This window comes from Malaclemys terrapin, chromosome 8, assembly GCF_027887155.1.
Source record: "Malaclemys terrapin pileata isolate rMalTer1 chromosome 8, rMalTer1.hap1, whole genome shotgun sequence".
In the NCBI taxonomy this organism is placed as follows: Eukaryota; Metazoa; Chordata; order Testudines; family Emydidae; genus Malaclemys; species Malaclemys terrapin.
The window spans coordinates 70,862,734-70,886,214 of NC_071512.1; the positions used below are offsets into that span (position 1 = coordinate 70,862,734).

The window sequence follows — 23,481 nt, forward strand, 5'->3', positions numbered from 1 at the left end:
TATAATTCTCAATCAAAGAATAAACGACCAGCTGCAACTCACTTTCATTTGAATGAAAAAAAAAAAAAAAAAAAAATTCTGCTGGTACTGTGCCCCCAACACAATACCAGGGCATTAGTTCAGTACTGTTTCCAAGGCAAAACAAGAATTCCTGATTCACTAAAACTGATTCTTATCCCCATTTTTACTTTCTGAGAGAGCACATCAATATCCTCAAGGCTGGAAGAAAACATCATTCACCCTGGAGCCTAGGAATGTGTCTTCTGACATTAGGGTGACTAGACAGCAAGTGTGAAAAATCGGGACGGGAGTGGAGGGTAATAGGAGCTTATATAAGAAAAGACCCAAAAATCGGGACATCTGGTCACCCTATCTGACATTAAAGCTCTGAGGCATAAACATGTAAAATAATTCAGTATTGTGTTTCTGTAAGAGGTAAACGCCTCATCCTCACAAAAAAAAAAGAGCAGGTATAACGCAAAGTGAAGGGAAAAGGAATAATTTATTAGAGATTTAACAAGCGGATTAATATACATTTTTCATATATCTGTCTTCTGATAGGCTACAATGTGTTTAAAAGCATTTGGAACCTTTAAGAATGAAGAGAATTAAGTCTTGTTTTAAAAACATTTGAAATGCTACTACGCACTGTTCAACAGTCCTGTTGATCACATTGCTTCTTCCCATGGCTTGGTAACACTTGAAAGAGATGGAACACAAAAGGAACCTGGAACATTATAAAGGCATGTTAAAAGTATAAATGACTGGAAAATTACTGTGTTCAGTTGTCAGAAGCTTAACTGGAAAGTTGAAAGATCTTAAGATATAGAAAATTAGTGAATCATGTCTGAGCCAGCTAAATTTGACTTACTACATACAGCATGTATTAGTTTATATTAAACTTAAAAAAAAAAAAAAAAAAAAAGTAAGGTTAATCACAGAATGCTGTAATACAAAACCCCCAGGAAAATTATAGATTAGTTGCCATAAAACACTACCAGAAAGTGGGAAACAAAGGTAGCAATGAATAAAGTTTAGCTTCAGTCTTCATTACTTCATTATGAGACATTGCTAGATTTTCTGTTCTCTAGTCTAAAAAAAGGAAAAAGTTACAAGAGAAACTAAGTGCAGGTTGCGTCCCATAAACTGGGACACAAGCTGTCATTAAATGAATGTATTACTTAAAAAGACAACGTCAAGGATTGTTTTCTGCTTATAACCACCCCATCAAAACTGAAACATTCTAACACAGTGTGGTGTTGCTATTTTTTAAAAAGGAACATCTAGGGCCAGCTGATCAGCTGATATAAGTCAGCATAGCACCACTGAAGTCAATGGAACAAGGCCAATTTACACCAGTTCAGGATCTGGCCCATAAAATAAAGAATTATATGGATTTAGAGAAGGAACAGGGAGGAAAGGTTACATTTTGAGACTAGAAACATTCATGGTGTCCCTCTAAGTAAATAAGTGACCGGATTCACTAACTTTCTCCCTGAAAAAGTCCCCTTTATAATTTTAAAATATCTTACTTATTTTAACAGAGGTTTTCAAAATTGTAAAAAGAGTATAAATTCCTCCCCGCACCTACACTAAAAAGAGAACTTGGAGGTATTTGAGTGCTATGGAAAACATTGCACAAAAAAGGATACAACAAGAAAGGATACACTCTGCATGACAGTATTACTGCAGTATTTACGCAGGAATGTTTCTAAAGAAGAACAGCAGAATGTGGTTTAATTTTACTTGATTCTCAGTATTGCATTTACACAACTTGACTACCTATTACAAGATTGTTTGATAAAATATAGCTGTTTTGATCCCTTATCTGCAAATTAGTGAGAGCTCATGTGTGCACCAATGAGGACTCCCACACCCATAAGCAAGTGAGGCTCTTTACAAATTGAGGAACTATTAGGAAAATGCCAGCGTTTACTGTCCCATTCATTCATTGGCTGCATTTTATAGAAGGTTCTGTTTTTCCATCAGCTCATTTTTATTTATTTATTTATTTATTTTATTTATTTATTTATTTTAAAATCGTGCTTCCATCCAATGCAGTCTTTTAGGCTACCTCTCTCCCTGGAGCCAGTAACCTTTGCGACATTAGCTTCTTCATTGCTCTCTCATAAAGCTGGCATTTTATTTATATCAGAACTGGGCACCCAACTGTTCATGAAAACATTATTTAGTGACAGGAAAGGGGAATTCCAGCCAATGAAAAATATACAGTTTTGATTTTTCATCTTCTGGGAAAGCATGTGCATTACAGTATCTTCATAAAGAAGAAAGTAGTAATACTTTGAATAATTACTGTCCATTAAATTTAGCTATTTTCACTATTTAATAAAATAATTTGACACTAATAAAGTGCCATATAAAGTGACACTTAAGTAGTATGGCTGTATCAATTTACATTTGCTGTGTATACAATTCACATTTTACAGTATTTTTATTTTACTTGAATTTACAAAATTTACTTATAAACCTGAATCTCCAGATTTCATACCATAGAAACCACTATTTTGCATCAAAAGCTAGTGCACATCAAGTCATTCTGGCTCTTGGCAACCACAGAAGAAAATATATTCAAATAAAATTAGGGTTCATGTTTGTTATTCTTTAGCAAAAGCAAAGCAATTCAAAGTTAATGAAACTTAGACCTCCACTGCGCCACTTTGCCCAAGTTCTGTAGTGGCCAACTGTACACACAACAGTGTTATGTTTTCCATGATACTTAGATACAAAAGCCTGGGTTTAAATGAAGGTGTTTTGACTAACTCAGTTTATTAGACTTTTAATTTTAATTTGCTAACTGCAAATCTAATCCTTTTACATTGTAAATAAAGCTTATGCAAGTATGACAGCTGACTCCAAAACAGTACTGTAACTCTGAATTGACTATTAAAAACATGATTAGTGATCAAACCAAGGTCTAGTCATTTCTGTTTACATAACCTGAATGCCAATTGAAACTTGTAGTTAGTGTAGTCAGAAACTGGCCTAGTGACTTCTTTTTTTACAAGGAACAAATTGAGAAGACTAGAATGTCTTCAACCAATGTAAGAAAATATCTGTGAACAGCATTTGGTTTTTATTTGATAAAAATCAAACAGCTAACTTCGCTGAATGGAACCAAAGCTTATTCAAAAGTAGACAACACACCACCACAATATTGCACAAGCCAGAAGTTTCAGAGGGAGTCTTACCAACAATTCAAAAACATTAGAAATACCGCTAAAGACAATACATAGGTTAGATAGCATGGCCTCCAGTGGACACAAGACATCTACAAGAAAATGTCTATTTTAATAAATATTTCATTAGCAACAGCAATGCTGAGCATCTCAAAACAATTTTAAGAAAATGTGCTGTTATTTTTCCTTCAGAAACAGCAACATTGAAACCAACTTCATTTCAACTAACAATTATCAATAAACAAATTTAAACACGAACTTTTTGGACATATTTTCTCAGATACGCTCAAATTAAGACCTCCTCTATACTAGGAAATAGGAATGTTTTCAAACTAACATGATGTTAAATATGCTTTTGTTGGCAGTGTGGACAGATATCCTAGGGATAACCACAAGCAGCAAACACATTTTCAATCACAACTGTCCAAGTCCACAGAAAGGGAAAATCTTGTTTAATATCACATTAGCTAAAACTTTTTCTAACACCATGCTATTTCCTAGACAAGCAAGGCTTAAAGGGACCTGCAATGATGCACAGATCCCACGGATTAAACATAGGGTCACCAAAGCAAAGACTCCTTGGGAGATGCCAGCAAGGAAACTGAAGTACTATTTATGGGGTTATAGCAATGAAGCAGTAATTACTTCTGAGGTCGATAGCCCTGCTGGAGTATGATTCTGAGGTGTTAGACTGGCAGTATCCTACACTCTCCTATGTGCCACAATCCCTTAAAGTTAACTGTAGGGTCAATGGTTTGAGGATTGAATGTCAACACACATCACTACTACATTTGAGGACTGGGATATAGACTCTATGATTCTAAAAGGGAGAAGTGAAATGTTAACACAGGTCAAAAGTGACAGTCTCCTTGCACACTGGCTTCCTGATAGCGGGGGTGGGGGGGAGAGGGAGGAGTTCTACAAAGGAAATCTAAGTGCTCAAATAATGGACTGTTTTCTTTTCTTTTCTTTTCCTTTTTAAAGTCTGAATGTTCTTTTTTCCTCTCTCACTAAATCTACTTACCTTTAGCATTGTTCTATCTTTTTCTTTTCTCTTCTTTGGAATCCTGTTTTGGTCTAGCAGATCGTGCAAATTGCTAAGGTTTTGTTAAGGATTACAAGTCCAAATATAAGTGATAATTGTTAGCGGGAAGCCAGAATCAATTAGTAGAGAAATAATAATTTCACTAGAAGGTAAATAAAACTTTGGAGAACGAATGTTTGGAATGTATACATAACATGCATGTACTCAATCCAACTTTACCTCTTACTCCAGTCACGTGAAGCTACACTTACCCTTTCTTCAAATCAAACGGAAATATTTCACCATCACAGCACTTATTTGTAGTTAAAAAGTGGATTATTTTCTGTGTGATCCATGATTTAAGTGGCATATATTAACTAAAAAAACCCCTCTGAATTTAAACTTGTTACATCACATGATTTTTTTTTTTAAACCTGAATATAAACTTTAGAAAGGAACACCTTGTTGATTTGTAAAGAGAGTTTAAGAGCGAGTCAGAATCTTCCACAATAATGCCTCTGATTCTGCAAACACTTACACACTTGTGTAACTTTACTTTAGTCAATGGGACTACTTATGTGAATTACATAGAATATGCGTAAGTGTTTGCAGGACAAAGACGTAAGTGGTGATTTTATTTTAAATCTTAAAGTCATACATACACATTTACTCTTCTGTCTCAGAATGAAAGTCTAACCCATAAAGTTTTAAATGATCATTGAAGCAAATGTGAATTAAGTGATTATTACGGTGTCTATAATTTTAATAAGAAATACCTATTCTTTTCTATAGTAATTTATGAAAGAGTGAGTTTACAAGACAGGAAGCAAGAATCTCAGGAACTGACCTAAATTTAAAGGCACTAAAATGAAAATGTTCGGAAAAGGATACAACCACCATGGGCTTTTCAAACAAAACATATCCATTTACTTCTTTTAAGGCTTTGGTAGCTGATTTTTCATTAGGAAGGCCAATGAAAGCCTGTCCTTTCATGCGACCTTCTTTCATCAAACGTATGTCAAACCTGGAAATGAAATTGGGAAATGGATGAAAGGTTTAAATTTTATCCCATCTCCATCACAATTTACAATAGGCATAAATTTCACATGCTGCAAGTTGAGGAGCGAATGGAAGTGGCAGTGATGCCTACATTCTGATACAGACAGGGTTATGTCATTAGACACGGATATATTTTTCAAGACAAACTTACTAGCAATTTGTAAAAAATCACCAATAGAAGGCAGGACAGCAAGTTGCTGTACTACTGCAACAAATACCGCATACACAACCAAACATTTAAACACAGTGTTTCTCAAACTGGGGCCGCCGCTTGTGTAGGAAAAGCCCCTGGTGGGCCGGGCCGGTTTGTTTACCTGCCCCATCCGCAAGTCCAGCCGATCGTGGCTCCCTCTGGCCACGGTTCGCTGCTCCAGGCCAATGGGAGCTGCTGGAAGCGGCGATCAGTATGTCCCTCAGCCCGTGCTGCTTGCAGCGGCTCCCATTGGCTTGGAGCAGCGAACCGTGGCCAGTGGGAGCAGCGATCGGCCGGACCTGCAGATGGGGCAGGTAAACAAACCGGCCCGGCCCGCCAGGGGCTTTCCCTTCGCAAGCAGTGGCCCCAGTTTGAGAAACACTGATTTAACAGATGCATAAGCACCTAGGACTTCAATCATTACAATGCTGTACACTTTGGCCAATCCAGCGACATCAGGAACTGGGATTCGGCTCTGTGTTCTAAAGGCACAGTACACTGTTTTTATACCCAAACGTACCACTCCACTCAGTAGGTGGCAGTTGTGTGCACACCAAGTAAATGATAAATGTTGCATTAGAAAAAAAAAAGTACCCAGTCCTTCCACACTGTTATGCAGTAGGTATCAAAAAAATATTCTGTTAGTAGGCACACCGCTTCCAGATAAAATACTTAATAACTGTATTCAAAAATTTCTACTCTCCCCTAACAATTAGCATTTTCAGGCCAAAATGATTTTCTCCCCCCAAAATTAGAAGCAGACAAAAGGGGCTCAAAATGACTGCAACTTTAACTGTAGTTTTCACTATTGCTGTAAAAGTTAGTGCACAGTTTAATTTTACCAAGAATTGAAATAACTTACATAATTCGTTCAGTTTCTGATTGAAAGTCAACATATCTTCCAAAAATAAACTTGAGATCCTGAAATTAAAATGGGTGTGTAAGGAAAGACAGCAAACAAAGAAAAACAACAGAACATTTTCATAAATCTTTACTCACCTTTTCTTGAACTTGTTTTGACAAATTCTTCACATAAATCCTGCAGTTTGGATCACCTGGCTCATAGTTTTTGAAAATGGAAAGTTTTTCCATTTCTTGACCATGACAGAATGATGGGGAAAAATAATCAATATGCATGTTATATGACTTAATAAATCTTCATCTCACTGCTTTTTAAAACCTCATTTAAAAAAAATATACATTGTAACAAAAACAAATATCTTACAACACAAATAGTAAATTATAGACTATGTAACAGTAATGTAACTTAAAAATGTAAAACAAAGTATCAATAATTTAAAAATATTGATTTGTACACAATAGTTAAAATAGAATCTAATCTAAAGAAAATACCTCCTCTAGAAAGTCTGCCTTTTTCCAATTCCCTTCTAGAAACAAATTCTGATGGTATTTCATCATCGCCTTCTTCTTCTTCTGTGTCCTCTTTATCATTAGAGCTAGGAGCTGGGAAGATCTTTCCAAATCCTGCATTAGTTATTTCTTCTGAAGTTGCATAAAGATCTGAAAGTTGAATATAACATTGTACTCAATGTTTGTAAGAGTTGATTCACGTTCCAAAAGAAGGGGGGAAGGGATGGACTGCAAGCCAGAAAATCATGAAGTTTTAAAGGGGTTAAGTTCTGAATACAAGTCAAGATAGAAAGGAATTTTAGTACATACATAATGATTATTTGTCTTTTGCAGATGCATGAAGAACGTGTCCTAATACCTACTTTGACAGAAGACATCTGCTTCATATAATGCTCCAACATTTACTTTACTGGAGAAAACACCTTTCAGCAAGACCCATTTTTCCCTCTTGTCACCATTACGCTGTTTTATAAGGTTTTCTAAATTCTCATTTTATATTCCATAAGAATATCTACAGGAACTTCATAACATTGGGAAATAACGCTATTACTGTCTTTATAGTGTGGGGCATAATGAGCAAAGTGCACATCGGGGCATTACAGAAACTGACAACTACAGGAAGGATGCTCTCTTCAAAGATCTGAAAAAGAAGCTGAAGCACACATGAAGTGTCTTGAAATGCCTCTTTACACCATATGAAGTCTTCAGCATAATTTGTAAGATTGTTAAAAAATTTAGAACACATAATTCACTTTAAAAAGACAAAGATAATACATCATCTTGTGTTGATGAGGCAATCTTAGAGCCTTAAAATCCCACCCCCATCCTGCATTTTGAATTGAAACTGAACAGAGTCTTGTAAAAGACAGAATTCCTGAAAAAAGTGAAATTTAAGGCAGGTTTACTGATTGAATGACATGCTACACTGTGGTGAGCATGGTGGCATTGCTATGGCACTGTAGCTATGCCACCATAATGCCATAGCATAGATGCAGCCTACAGTGATAGAAGAGGTTTTTCCATCGCTGTAGGAACACTGTCTCCCCAACAGATGGGAGTTTACACAAGGTGTTAGGTCAGCATAGCTCTTCACCGTCTGAGCATCGCAGCTATATCGACCCAAAATTTAAGTGTAGACTAGGCCTTAGGGTTGAATTCCGTAAAAGAAAACTCACATTAAATAAATATAAAAATAAACCAGCACTATTTACAGAGTCGTCATTCTCCAAGTCACAGAACATAAAAATATTCAACTCATATATGATGTTGTTATATACATATTATCTTGCCTGTTCTTTGCATCTTAAAATAGTTCACAATATTTAACAGAAGAATTTAATGATAAGCATTCTTACCATTGTTTTGGTCTCTCTCTAAGCTTTTCTGAAGAACATCCGGAATGTCTGCAGAAATTTGGAATTTAATTTTTTTATGACCAACAGATTGCAGCTGCTCAAACACATCCGAAGGTGATAGTGTAGGGTGCAGATTACTGTTTAAAACAACAATATTTCAATCTCACTTAAAGTTTAAATGGTCAATGGAACAGACATGGTCAAACAAAATATATGCATCTTTTCCAACTATATTTCATGCTGTTTACTGTTAGCACATCAGTTTTCTGTTTCCAAAAGAACTTTAAACTTTAGACTTAACTTTTTGTGGGTTACATTTAGTTCATCAGTGATGAGACACGTTTAGTTGGCAAACAGAAAAAACGAAGACCAGAAATTACCTTACACTACAGGTAGACTCACATACAAAGGAAAATTATCTTAAGAGAAATATTAAATGGAATAATATGAGGCACAACCAAATACACTTTCTTAAAGATTGCATACCAAGGAAAATAAATTAGGCTTGTTTTGTGTCTCTACACAAAGGAGAGTTGAAAAGATATTCGTTTTTTTTTTTTTTTAAAAAGCTTAGCTTCAATCTTAGGCTCAAAATTAGATGGATGTTTCTAACCATGAAAGAAGTGAAGTTCTGGAACAGTCTTCCAAAGGGAGAAGTGGGGGGAAAAAAACTAAATTGTTTCTAGACTTAGCATAAGTTTAGAGAGGGGATGCTATGACGAGGTTGCCTAAAATGACATATAGCCCATCCACGTCTGCTGGAGATGGGACTCTACATGGGGAGAGCTCTGAATTATTACAGAAAATTCTTTCCCAGATGTCCAGCTGTTGGGTGTCACTACATCCTCAGGGTTTAACTGATCACCATATTTGGGGTCGGGAAGCAATTGTGCCCCAAGTCAGATTGGCAGAAACCCAGGGAAGAGAGGGGAGCTTGCTTTCCTCTGCAGCATTGGATGCACTAGCTGGTTTGATCTAGAGTAAACGGTAGATTCTCTGTAATGCGAAGTCTTTATATCAAGATTTGAGGACTTCAGTAACTCAGTCAGAGATTATGGGCCTTTTATAGGAGTGGATGAGTGAGGTTCTGTAGCGTGCAATGTGCGGGAGATCAGACTACATGACAATGGTGGTCCCTTCTAGCCTTAAAGTCTATGAGTCTTTCATATTAGAAAACAGGTCCTCTCTTCGCTGGAAGATTCTCTCATGAGTGAGAACAAATGATATAACGACATAACAAGAACTACGAATGTAAGGTAAGCAAATGATTGGAGAAGCAGACTGTATTTGGCTTCAATGACTGGTAAACATTTTGGGTAAAAGACATCTTTGTTAAATATTCAGCACCAACATTCTTTCAATTAGAGTGCATGGGCGCACGTTAATTGTACTTTAAGATTCCACAAGGGCCCTTCAGCAATACTATGGAAGACCAGACTTAACACCCCTGATGTTTCCAGGGCTATTTCTAGACCAGGATTTAAAGGTGTGATGTCAGATCATGTTAGCTAATTCACTTTAGCTAACAACATGTACAATTCTAGTAAAGAAAGGGCAAGCTGTACTTTAGCAATCTGTCAAGTTAAATGTCTAGGGGAGAGCCTAAGCTTTAAGTGCACCAATTTGGCACATGCTAAAGTACAACTTGCCTTATCTGAATTAGAATTTTAGAAGGTGTTAAACAGTATCAACTAAACTGGTTTAAGTAGAAAAAAATATTTTAAACCACAATAACCCCCGCAACCCATCCTCCAAAACTTCCAGGCTTTCATCTTAAAGAAGCAGAAAAGGGCACAGCCCAATTTTTGAAAAAAATCTTTTGCAACTCATCTTTAAGGACCAATTTCTTAAATCACCAGGACAAAAATAAGTCTAGACTAGTTTTTCTTCAAACAAGCCAAGTGAAAATTAAGTGATTTTTTTCTTTCCTTCACAGTTTTCTATTAGAGCTCTGCAACAGCGGAACTGTCATATATTATTTAAACGGACCACAAAGCAAAAACAACAACAAGTGTCCTCGGCTATTCTAACACAGTATAAAAATGTGCCATTTATTTTCTTCAGGTGTGCAGGGAAAAGTGAATATACTTGTATAAATACATTTTTAAACAGTTGATTGTCAGGAGATCAAAATATTACTTCTGTTTTTTAGGGACACAGTGGAATAAAATTGGAAATGCTAAAGCATTTAAACAATATTATTTTCTGTATTTTCATATTTCTACTAGAGATGGCCTAAGCCTATTCAGATCCATGTTCCAGCCTTTAGCCAGAAGGGTAGACGAGAAAACGGGGGTTCTGTTCTGATCTATTTCAAACTTGATATAAAACAAATTGATAGAAACAAACAGATATGGTAGAGACCAGAACAACAGTCTCAATAAAGGGTCCATGGCTGTGGAACTAGCTTGATATCAAGGAAAGCTCAAGTCTTGGAGACTTCAGAGCATGATACAAGTGCCATCTGTTCAGGGAAGTTTTAGTAACAATTGAAAGGGACCACCCACAGCACTTCATCTTGCAGTAGGACACTCTGTATTAAAAGTTCTGCGGTAGAAAAATAAAAAAATCTTGAGCAAGGCACTTTTTTGTGATTATTCCTTATACTCAGTACACGATGAGCACTACAGAAATACAAATAATAATAATAATAATACAAATACCTGTGGGGAGCAGATGTGGGAGCATTCAACAAGTCTTTTATCTTTTGCTTTTTTCTCACACTACGCTGCTTTGTGGATATTGGTCTTTTAGGCTGAATGGCTGCTAATTCCATCAATTTAGTCATTCTAAATTGGAAACACAATAAAGACATTCAAAACAGTTTAGTTTTTAATCTACAGATGCCATCTTAGAAATGTAGCCTCTTATTTCTGACCAGGACTTCTGAAACTCAAATGTGTTGAACTGTTCTATTATATCCCACACATTTGTGATACACTAGCAGAATGCAGCTACACATTACTTATTATACAGTAAATAATGTTACTGTAGAACATTTAGATTAATGAGACTGTGGATTATTAAATTAGAGTACTACTCGGGCATGAGGAAAGGATGTATAAAATCTGCCTAAATCATTCACCAAAGTAAAAAAAGGTAAATTTACAAGAAACACAGAAGTTTCATTACTGTATTATGAGTCATAAACGGAAATCTTTACTCAAAGTAATGTTAAAAGTATTTGTTCTAATTAGGATTAGTTAAAATCTTTCAAGGAATTTTAGATACTTTTAAATTGGAAGCAACAGATTAGCAGTGAGAAATATTTTTAAAGACTGCCCAAAAGGCCTAATCCCACATAATACATGGCATAATGCATATAATACATAATCAATTTCTGGCCTTGTAAGTCAGGCAAGCCCTTGACACCAGCTTCAATGCAGGATAATAGTGGGGTGGAGGGCTAGAGAAAGTCAGTTTTCCACAAATGTCATAAAATAAAAGAGCCAATCCAAAATTAAAAGCAAGTGGCACAGCTACTTAATGAGAGGAGACCACATGCAAATGAGCGTTGCACCTCCTGCATCATATTCAGTATAGAGCTCTGTTAATCCCCCCAGATATGGGACTGAACACTCAGCATGCAGGTGGGTAGAAAGCTGACATCACTTCCAGAGCAGACTAGATTTTCTGTGTGTCTTCCCTAACAGATAAGAGATCCTCCCTATTCAATAGGAATTTTGGAAGAGTTGGGAAAGTAAAAGTGTACGGAAACTAGTAATGTTAATTTTTGAGCCACACGATCATATTCATCCTTGCCCTGACTGACTTTCAGAAGAGTACTGTCAGCCTTAGGGAGAATATTAAGAACTGCAGCTTCTTTAAAATTTATGTCTGGAAAGGCCACCTACATATTAGAATAGCTGAGGATATTCAGTCACAAAATTGGAGCTTCTCTGGGCCAGGAAGCACAGAGGATTTTTTTTTTATTTTTTATTTTTTTAAAAGCATGATTGGTTACCGATTATAATTACAAACCTCTCCTTTTCTTCCTCATCAGCACTTTCATATTCAGATTCTTCTCTGCTAGATTCCTGATCTTCCTCTTCTTCAGGCAAAGGAGGCTCCTCCGGAGGCAGTGGTGGGATAGGTGGTGGCGGCACTGGCGCTGGTAAATATTCTTCATACTAATCAATGAAAGACATAAAATTGAAGTCTTTAAACACTCATTTTGGAAAAATGTATGTTTTAATTTCTTCTGCATAAATAAGCTTCAAATGTGATAAACAGGCAGATGGCAAAGAAAGCTTTTCAAAACAAGATGTTTGAGATCTATCTACTCACTCTTGACAAATTCAGTTTCATGAGAATTTTACATCAAACAATTCAAACTCAAAAATAGTAACAAAATACTTAATTCTTCAAATTAAGATTGGGAGTAAAGGATGGGGGAAAGAAGAGATTAATTAGAGCACTTCAGAAACTAAGGAAGGAAAAACAGCTAGCTTCTCCAGAAGTTTTGCTTTTCCATTCTTGGTTTTACAGACTAGAAAGGAACATGGTCTGAGCATATAACAGGAAGACAGATGCTCTCAAATTCTAATCTTAGCTATTATGCTGAATCTCCTCTGACTTTGAACAAGCCATAAACTCCTTCCCTCTATAAATAGGGATAACACTTACTTAGCTACAGGTGTAGTAAGGATTAGTTATTGATTACAGAGATGAAATTACTGTAGGAATATTCTGAGCAGTTTCCTGCCAAAATAACCTCACCCCAATAGGATTCCCAGTGCACTTTACTGTAAAGCTTACAGCCACTTGGATGAACAAACATGGGGACAGTTGCAAAAACTGCTGAAGTCAATGAAAATGAAAACATTCAGTTCTTTATAGAAGCTGCTCAGCACTTTAGAGACTGGGTCTTTTGAACGGTTACTAATTTTTACCTGATCATAACATTCCTAGTATTTGATCCTGTCCTATAAGATGCACAGGGTAGTTTAAAAAAAAAAAAAAAAAAAAAAAAATCAGGGAAAATTCACTGGTCTGCTAAATTTACTGTGCATCATGTAACCTCCTAAAGAAACTACCCTCCCAATCCCTGAAAAAGCAGAAAGTGGTGGTATGCCAGGGCAACCTGTGGAATGTATTGGACCTGAGCTTCCCTATGCCGGATCCTGCCAATGGCACAACTTACAGTAAGCCTGCCGAAGCTCTAACATCTGCTGGAGACGGGGAGCTAGAGCCAGCTCCCTCTATCCAGACATAGTGGAGAACTGGAGCCATAGATTCAGGTCCTCCCTCTCTCTTCCCCTTCATAACAACCTATGAAATCCTAGGGCCAAAGTGAGTGATTATGTGTTTTCACATCAGCAGTCAGAATCTCATAAAAACTCTCTACAAATGCATAGATCAAAGAACATTTCATGTGCTGCTTATGCAATAGACTAACCGTGTAGTATTCAAATGATTTTCATGTTTCCTATAACTGCTACAAGATATTGTTTGCACTACTGTAATCTCCATTTTACTGCCCTCCATTATTTTTGAAATATTCTGAAGATATTACTAAAATGTCACAACACATGTTTTCATCTCATACTGTTGGAAAATTCAGTTTTCCTTGCAACAGAAAATAGATATATACCAGTTTGGAGCTCATGCCAACATATCCAACAGCTGCACAAATGTCTAGTCAACAGCAAATACTGATGAACCTCCTAGAACAAGGCACACATATTAAATGTAACATACAAAATTTCTTACCATGGGTGGTCGAGCAGTAATGGGTCCAAAGGGAGGGGGTAGATTCATTTTATTCATAAGGTGCAGCACCTGAAGTAAAAATTAGGTAACAATTCTCGTTATAAACAAACTAGTTCTTTGGCACAGTACTTTCTAATGCTTTCATATGATAATTTTTAGTATTCTACTCAATTGTAAATCATCCAGATAAATCTACAGACTTTTACAACAGCCATGTTTGTTAAATGCAGAAATGTTATCAGTACAGTAGAACCTCAGAGTTACGAACACTTTGGGAATGGAGGTTGTTTCTAACTCTGAACAAAACTTTCTGGCTGTTCTTTCAAAAGTTTCCAACTGAACATTGACTTAATACAGCTTTGAAACTTTACTATGTAGAAGAATAAAAAAAGGAAAGCATAATTTAAGTTGTTTACAACTAACAGTACTGTATTTACTTTTTTTGGGGAGGGGGGTGTCTCTGCATCTGCCTGATTGTGTACTTCCGGTTCCAAATGAAGTGTGTGATTGACTGGTCAGTTTGTAACTCTGGTGTTCGTAACTGGGGTTCTAGCACATAAGCTATTTGCAATCTTCAATTTCCACTCCACTATGGGGGTCTTTTTGCAATTATTTTCATATAGAAGTATACGTTAAAACTCAGTACAACTATAATAAAAACAGTTACTGTTATCGTTATTTTTTTTAAGTACTTAACACTTATATTGTACTCTATCAGCACTGGTATTGTAAATTAGCTAAGCACCCCGGATGCAATCCCTAATGGCGTACACTGGTGTAGCTCCACGGAAGTCAGAGCTATGCCAATTTACACCAGCTGAAGATCTAACCCCACATGAAGCTTACCTTATGAAGTTAACATTCTGCTATGAAGAAATAAAGACTAAAATTAAAATGTAGCTAATGAGTTAGCAATGGAGGCCAGACACACCTGACAGTGGCTAAGTACAATTAACAGAAAAGCCAATTTACAGTATTGGGTACCTGAGTCAAAAACAGTACAAAAAAATTATCCACTGCGTCTTCAATGCTAGTGAAATTACATCCACTTCTTGCTAACTAAATCTTCTCTATATTTATCTCAACTTATTTAATAGCAAAATGTTAACTCGTAGCACTGGAAAATCAAGTCAATTATCCACAGGAACAAAAGTAACAGCACTGTTCTATAGGATAATAGTTACTATAGTATATATTATTTAAAAAAAAAAAACAAAGAAAATATTGGTATCTGACTTGTATTTCTTTGATTTTCTCCTTCTTCACTTACCTGTACATAAAATTTAGGCACGCTTGCCAAGGCATTTGCTATATTTGCTAGGATTGTACTTGAAGGCGGTGGATATAGATATTTGAGGCAAGAGTTTATAGGAAAGGTTAGCCTGAGGAAAAATAAACATTGTAGAAAATTTTAAAAATCAATAAACCAGCAGCAACATCAAATAATCTTACATTCCCTGAACCCTACAGGTAAAATTAAAGAAATATTTAACTTCTGAAATACTTCTTGAAATACATCCTCAAAGCCACCTATGGTTAATAGAATATAGCACTCCATAAAATCCAGACATCTCAGCCAAAAAAAGTACAGCACAAAACTAAACCTTGAATTTCAGAACTGATCTCCTGTCCAGAGTTATCATACTTAATGATACAAAACAAAAACAAATAAAACCCAGTGGATCCAGTATAGCAATTCCTGAAGATTAAAATATGTTAACCACAAAATACTGTAGACAACTTTGACTTTTCTCTCCTCAGTTTGTAATAGTTACAGTGCACCCTCCCTCCCCCCAATAAGCTGTGTGTGGTTACACATCCATATTAAGGCCTCAACTCCACCAACCCTTATGCACATACTTAACTTTACTCTCATGCCTAAAGTTTTAAGAATATAAATAAGTATTTAGAGGATAGCAGACTAATACAGTATCTATACTACCCCAGGAATATAATAGTTAAGAAGCCAAAGAATCAGTACTTACCCATGGCTGGGAGCAATTCCATTCTCTATTTTAGGACAGCTTGGCTCTTTTCGTTCTCTCTCTTCTTCCACTGGTTCTTCTGACCTGAAAAATAGATTAGTATTATTTAAAGTTGGGCAAAACTCCATGAAATACGTGATACACAATGCCTAGAAAACACGTTTCACATGTAACATTCATAATTTATTCCAAAATACAGTGGGTTAGTCTACTGGCCTTTACAACTTTTGTAGATGATGCTAGTACTGTAATTATAGCGCCTAGACCTTTAAGACTTGTCCTGAGCTCTTTAAAAAAACCAAAGAAATCCAGAGTTAAATGCATCATTCCCTGCCCCCACCTCCCACAGTGCCAGATGTTATGAAAAAACCAATGTCATATTACCTAGTGCTTGGAGGTTTGTACAATACCAAAGTACAAAATTGTGATTTGAGAAATATTTCAGCCTTATTACAATCTTTCTTCTTTTGGGTGTACAAGTCAAATGTTTATTTTAATCTGTGGTTGATTTTAATTTTACATAAACACAAATTTGTCAGACAAAAGCTTTTCATACAATGTATAATGTAAGTAGTCAGGCAACCAGATAGTCAGATCTATTCTGATATAATTTAGAATTTTTAAATCTTGTGACCTGAAATCACGAATTTAGAATTTTTAAGTCTTTCATTCTTTTACTTGATCCCCTAATGTGTTTTTGGAAATGAAGTATTATATGAAAGATTATAAAATGAGACCCAAACTATCAACTCCTTGGTTATATACTTACAGATTTAGAATGAATGGGGCTAAAAAAGGCTTATACACCTCTACCCCAATATAACGTGACCCGATATAACATTATTTCGGATATAACGTGGTAAAGCAGCGCCCCGGGGGGGCGGGGCTGCGCCCTCCGGCGGATCAAAGCAAGTTCGATATAACGCAGTAAGATTTTTTGGCTCCCGAGGACAGCGTTATATCAGGGTAGAGGTGTATTTTGAAGAATAATTACACATTTTTGTATTGTATTCAAAATCTTAAAAGTAATTCAATAGTATTATGAATTAATCACTAAGGCCCAAGCCAGGTCATCCCAGGTCACAATGCTCAGGGCAGGAAGCTGGGCCCATCCTCAGGGGACAGGAGCCACCACTGTGGGGTGAGTACAGGGCAGGCTCATTCTCCAACCATCTCTCTCCTTCATGGACTGCCCTCTGCACAAGACCTGTGACCCATCTACAATCTTTCCATGAGCAACTGGTGAGTCGAGACCAATCATTTGGGAAACACTGGATTAGGGTACTATTCTATATAACAGTGGCACAACTGGACCTGAAGTCAAGTAATGTGGGCAGGATTTGGGCCTTTAGTCTAGAGATCTATTATTATTTTAATTTAGTTTCTACAGTAAGAACATGTTAATGTTTTTAAATGGACATGTTTTATTTTTTGACTGAAAATAAATGACTATTAAGATAGTGTGAACATTTTAAAAATGGTTTTTCTTATTATTATGGTCAAAGTTATAAAAAACTCTAAACATGGAAACAAGCTATTATGCACATACATACCTTTTATTTTTCTCTGAGAGTGAAGGTTGGCTAAGAACATGAACATTGTCTTGTTCCCTTGCAAATTCAACAACTAAAGTGTGACCTAAAAGTCTCAGCTGATGCAGTCTTGACAATGCCTTAAAATAACCACAATAGCAACAAAGAATATTAAGTTTCAGTTAAGTTAATAACTAGAAATATTTAAATACATTCCAATAAAAATAATATTTTCATCATTTTTCAAGGCTCAATTTTTCTTCCTGACATTTTTTCACCTAAACTTCTGCTATATACACAATGGAACAGGCAGAAGCCTACCACAACACTTGCCAACCTGGGTGGAAGTTGCTTTTGGAAAGGGAAAAGTAAACACATTAACTTTTCTGAAGTGCTAAGTCAAGGCTGTCAACAGTCAAAGTTTTAGTGATTACATGTTTTATTTTTAGCTTACAAAGTTCAAGCCTCTTTGGTTATAGCGAGTTATTTTTGAAAAATGTTGACATTGTATAGGAGAAATGACACCTGTATCAATATTAGTAACAGTCAGATATCCTTCAAATAAGGAAGTAAAATTTAATTATTAAGCCAAAATTTATTCAGCTAATCTGTTGCTCTCCATGTAGCACTTAAATATTCTATATTTATTAATAGATCAATGATTAAAAATAGACTTGTAGAACACCTGGAGAAACATGATATGATAGGGTCTAATCAGCACAGTTTCTCCAAAGGCAAATCATCTCTCACCTATTATTAGAAGTCTTTTAAAATGTCAACAAAGCAATGAATGAAACAAAACCAGTTGACATAATGTATGTAAACTTTCAAGAGGTATCTGAGGGCATGTATGTTTACACTACAACATAAGCCCATGTTTGAAGCCAGAGTCAGGCGTAACCCACTTTGTGTCTTCATTGCAATTGCACTAACCCAGGGCCTAAGTTCCCTCTAAGCTTCGTGGCTGGGCAGGGGCCCAGGGCTGTGGCGGGGAGAGATGCCTCTCCACCAGCACGGACCTACCGCGGCTGGGAGAGGTGCCCTCCCTGCCGGCCCCAGCATGCCGCAGCCAGGGGAGAGGAACCCTGCCCTTGGCCCAGGTCTACCAGAGCTGCCAGGGAGAGGAGCCCCTCCCTCAGCCTGGCCCAGCCTGACAGGAACTGTTGCAGCTGGAGAGAGGTGCCTCTCCCCCAGCTCTGAGCTGCTGCAGCGAGAGAGGGCTGGAGGGAGTCCTCTCTCCCCACCGCAGCCTTGGGCCAGCCTGCACCCCATACTCCTCATCCCTGGCCCCACCCCAGAGCCCGCACCCCAAGCCAGAGCCCTCACCTCCTGCGGCATGCCAATCCTCTGCCCCAGCCCTGAGCCCCCTCCCACACTCCAAACCCCTCAGCCCCACTCCCATCACATGCATTCTGTTATGTGCACCAATATGAAGGTGTCACACATCACCTCCATATTGGTGCACATAACAAAATTAATTCCGCACATGGATGTAAAAAATTAGAGGGAACACTGCCCAGGTCTCAGACCCAGGGTCCCAGGACCCCACGGGGTGGAGGGTCCAAGCTCGACTTAAGCAGGGCCCAAGCCCTATTGCTTTGCAGCGTAAACACAGCCCCGTTGACTTGGGTCCTGGGAGTCAGATGGAAGAATCCCACAGTTTCATGAGACAACTTCCTTAGTCCTTTCTATCCCAACCATCTACAATCCACTCTATTAAAAATGGAAGTCACCCATCCTTTGCAAACGGTAGCAGCTCAGATCAGCATTCACCCATTTTCTTCTGATCACTGATCTGCAAGTACACTATCAGAGAACCTTCTCGGTTTGCAATGTAGCACGAACCAATCAAACCCTTTGCACAGCGAGCTGCTTCCTGGTTGCGTGCAGGGCAGGCAGTAAAGTTTTCCCACAGTGCACCACGGTTCTAGAGCTAGAGCAGCCATATTTTGTGGGGGAGAGGGGACACTAGGGACTCTGGGATATAGTTATTTTGACTCGGGTCTGTGCGCTGCACTGTGGATTCCAGAGTCCTAGGTTTGAGCATGGGTTATAAAAGTCTTAACCTAGGGTTAAAACACAACGTAGACACTCAATATCAGTGCACCCTAACACGGCTCAGTGGACTCGAGTCCCAATAATCCTGGGCTTAAATTGCAGTGTAGACACATGCTGAGAAATTTCTTCCCAAGAGGCTATTAAAGAATCTAAATAGTCATGTGGTGAGAGGGAAAGTATTGTCATGGATCAAAAACTGTCCAGTGAAGACTGAGGAACTTCAGGGATGTTTAACCAAGCTAGTCAACACAATGGCAAATGAAGTTGAATATTAATAATGGCAAACTACTCACTCACCTTACAGGATTCTAACCATATCAACTCAGGAAAACATGGGGGCCTCTACATACTCTACTCTGTTCTAAAACAGTTCTCAAATATAATACTCCTTTCCACACAACTCAAGGAAATCATGCTAGAACCCTAGAATCAACAGCCATGTTTAAATATGGTTGTAGTTAGCATGGTTCAAATCTCATTGCATATAGAACAATGCTCTAGAACCAAGATTCCTGAACTGTAAATTTATGAAGTTCTGGCAAGTCAGCAAGCCTGTATTTTGGTGCGCAACTAGAGTTGATAACTAACATTTTTTCACATTTGTGGCATGACAATAGAGAACAGCAGAGTCACTTGAAGCCAAGTCACTATTCAACTGACACATTCAATATCACTTTCTTGAAAATTATAGTACACAGTGTGGCCTAAAACTGTATTCAGAAGACCTGGGTTCTATCTCTAGCTCTTCCACTGGTCAGCTGGGTGACACTGAGAAAATCACTTCATCCCTCTGTGCCTCAGTTTTCCCAACTGTAAAATGGACATAATGAATCTTACCTCCTTTTTGAAGGAATATAAAATCTGCCAACAAGAAGTGCTATATAACATTATTATTACCTCTCTATCTTGTTTGCAAGGTGCCTATCAACATGACAACATCCCTGCTCTTATCAAAGTAGGGCAAAGATTTTTTCAGGGTGCAGTCCTGAATGTGCACCTATGAAGTCCTTCAGCAAGCATTATAGCAAATGTTCAATTGTAGTTGGACACACGCTTTATGTTTGCTATAACCAAACTGTGATATAACCTGCAGTATGAATAGCATGCTTATACTTGAAAAAAATTTTACTCTATTTTGCATCTTTTTCCCAAACTCCCAATACTGGGAGATCCAGGAAATGTTAAAAGTTAGCTGGAAACTTAGAAAAAACATTTGCTAAAATATTTAACGAAAAGCCCAGTACAAACCTTTACAGCTGAATTTTCATTGGGGAAAGTAGCAAAAGCTGTATGTTTCTGGAAAACAAACATAATTATTTGTCTGTTATAGCTTTTTAGATCAGAGTATGAGAGATCTCAGCCATATACACACACTTTTGGACTACAGTTTTTTACCAAAGATTTAGCACTAGAAAATACATTTAAATTAGATTTTAAAGGTAAATTTGAAATTTTTATTTATAAGTTAATTAAGTTATTTGCAGGTTTCAAGTTTTCTGGTTTTTAGTCTACTAAATGTATATTTGGGGCAAGAGATGGACGACCAGGGAGTGCATGGCTCACAAAAAGGAACAAGAGGGAGAAAAAGTCAGCTCTGTGTCCATGAAGGCAATGGAGCTCTACAAAGAGGTAGAGGGTTGTGGGGAAGAAGTGAAGATTTGCCAGTGTAAAATTAAAGCATGCTTAGTCTGTGGCCAAGCAGATATTGGGGAAGTTTATCAAGCCCTGATTTTCACATGAGTATACCATCTCTAAGTCATCATAATTGTATATTAGACATATTTTATGGTACAGGCTTTTCTAGTGAATAAAATCTAAGTCAACAGTGCCAATTGGCGGAACATCTTCCTCAAAGAAATTCTTACCAACACTACTTCCCTGTGGCAAAGGCAACATCAGACCTAATGCCATGTTCTGACATTTGGGAGGTTTTTCTGCTTATTTTCTAGCCTGGATGATTTACCTCTTTTTCCTAAGTACAAGCCACTTTTTCCAAAATGCCTTCTCAGATTTCAAATCTGAAACAAACTATCATTTAATGAATAGTTTAGACTTCAGCCTAAAGTTTTATTAGCTGGCATAATTTTATATGTATATATTGGAACAAAATTTTACTATTATTTTGGCATTTGTTTTGCATCTTTTTACAAAGATCCTACAAACACTAAAAACACATACTTAATTTTATTTTCCCAAATGGTTCCAGTAACTGAATTTTAGACTGAGGTTTAAAGACTATAGTCTGTTATAGTGAAAAAGCATTAAGGGTCTAACAGAAGATGATAAAGAAAATTCACATTTCAAGATGACAGACCAAATATATAACAGGGCATTGCTGCAACTACTTCCTGGATTGAGCCTCTCTATTCTGGAGAACATAAATTATTAAGTGCACTAGTTCAGGCTTTTAAATCATCTCGCAGTTTTTTAAACACAATTTGGTTTTGTCACCTCTAACCAACAGTCCACACATCTTGTGTCCATTTGCACCATTATAATAATTTTTGTCACTACAAAATTCTAAGTTAGAGTTTGAAATGGCCTTTATAGTAAATAAAGGTCATTTTCAAATTCCTGGTTCAATAGGGTTTGACAACTTTTAACCCCAAACTGGAAACTCTGTTTTTACTCCTATGACCCTGAAGGCTAGCCTCACTATACATCAATAAAAACTAAAGTTGTGTGGTTATTTTCAGAATGCTTTCATAATATTGGGCATGGGAATCATATTGCATAATTTTGGTGTATTATTTAGGGTCCAAACAAATCTTCTATCATCCGTTTATCATTGTCACAACAAAAGCTTGATCCTGAAATAAGCTCTATGTGGACAGATCCCTGCGTCTCTCTGGAGGCCCACTGAAATCAACTAAGCTCTGTGTGAGAGCCAGTCGGGAATTTTTCAACGTTTTGAAGTTTTATGGGAACTTAACAGTTTCAACAAAACTTTAGTTGGGTCCGGGGTGGGAGGATGCCCCAGAATAGCCTGGCGAAAGTGGCAATTAGGGTGCTCCGCTGTACTGTGGGAGACGCAGGTTCAAACCCCTGCTCTCCCAAGGGAACTGTTGCTCGCTATCCAAATTACATGTTCAGGGACTGGAACCTGGGTCCCTAACCACAGTGCTACCGAGCCCCATACAGCTCTAACTCTGCACCAAGCAGTGGCCAATAGCCAGGAGTTTCCTTCTCAAACATAATTAGTATGGAGCGGCACCGAGGCGGCCGGACAAGAACAAACGCAAAGGGGAGGTTTCAGAGTAGCAGCCGTGTTAGTCTGTATCCGCAAAAAGAACAGGAGTACTTGTGGCACCTTAGAGACTAACAAATTTATTAGATGCATCCAAAGAAGTGGGCTGTAGTCCACGAAAGCTTATGCTCTAATAAATTTGTTAGTCTCTAAGGTGCCACAAGTACTCCTGTTCCTTTTGCAAAGGGGAGGGGGAAGAGAGAGGCCAGTCCCCGCATCAGGCGCCCCGCCCCTCCCTACCCCCTCGGGGGCCGAGGCTTCCGGGGAACGACGGGACGGGGAGAGGCGGAGCCTCCTCCCGCAAAGATAGCGCCGTCAGAGCACTGGAGCAGGGGGAGGGGTAACCACGCAACCTGCCCTGCCCTGCCAGGCTCGGACGCTGCGGGGTCACCCTCCCTCAAGAGCCCCGCCGGACACGATCCCCGCCCCCCCCGGCCGCTCCCGCTCCCGCTCCCTACCAGCCGCCCCTGGTCTGACAGGACCCGCACGGACGCGGCCCCGAAGTGCCTCAGCAGATCCTCCTTCTCCGCGGCCGTCAGGTCGGCGGGCAGGTGCCGCACCAGCAGCGTCCGGCTCCGCCGCCGCCGCCCCACGCACGGGGGCCCTCCCCCTGCCGCCGCCTTGTCCTCCTCAGAGCCGGGGGCCGCCATCCTGCGGGGTGGGGAGTGACCCGGGGTCAGAAAGGCCGTGCGAACCCGGCCGCGACACCCGGGGACGGCAGCTACAACCCTCGCGAGAACTCCGGCGG

General features: G+C 38.2%; 1 protein-coding gene across 2 annotated transcripts; it reads right to left on the bottom strand.

The window, feature by feature from the left end:
* Window positions 1-483: 483 nt before the first annotated feature.
* On the bottom strand, window positions 484-23,481 carry RNPC3 (RNA binding region (RNP1, RRM) containing 3). Of its 2 annotated transcripts, none has more exons than XM_054037998.1 (15): window positions 23,192-23,481; window positions 20,735-20,782; window positions 17,450-17,568; window positions 15,897-15,980; window positions 15,182-15,293; window positions 13,912-13,980; window positions 12,181-12,329; window positions 10,863-10,988; window positions 8,200-8,336; window positions 6,827-6,994; window positions 6,473-6,567; window positions 6,336-6,394; window positions 5,113-5,245; window positions 4,222-4,294; window positions 484-727 (listed from the first exon to the last, which is right to left on the bottom strand). In XM_054037998.1, exons 1-14 carry the CDS (start codon window positions 23,381-23,383, stop codon window positions 4,235-4,237), a joined length of 1,551 nt encoding a protein of 516 aa, XP_053893973.1. In that variant the 5' UTR covers window positions 23,384-23,481; the 3' UTR covers window positions 484-727; window positions 4,222-4,234. The 2 variants fall into 2 exon arrangements, with proteins under 2 accessions (XP_053893973.1, XP_053893972.1); XM_054037997.1 differs by having other exon boundaries at window positions 484-1,711.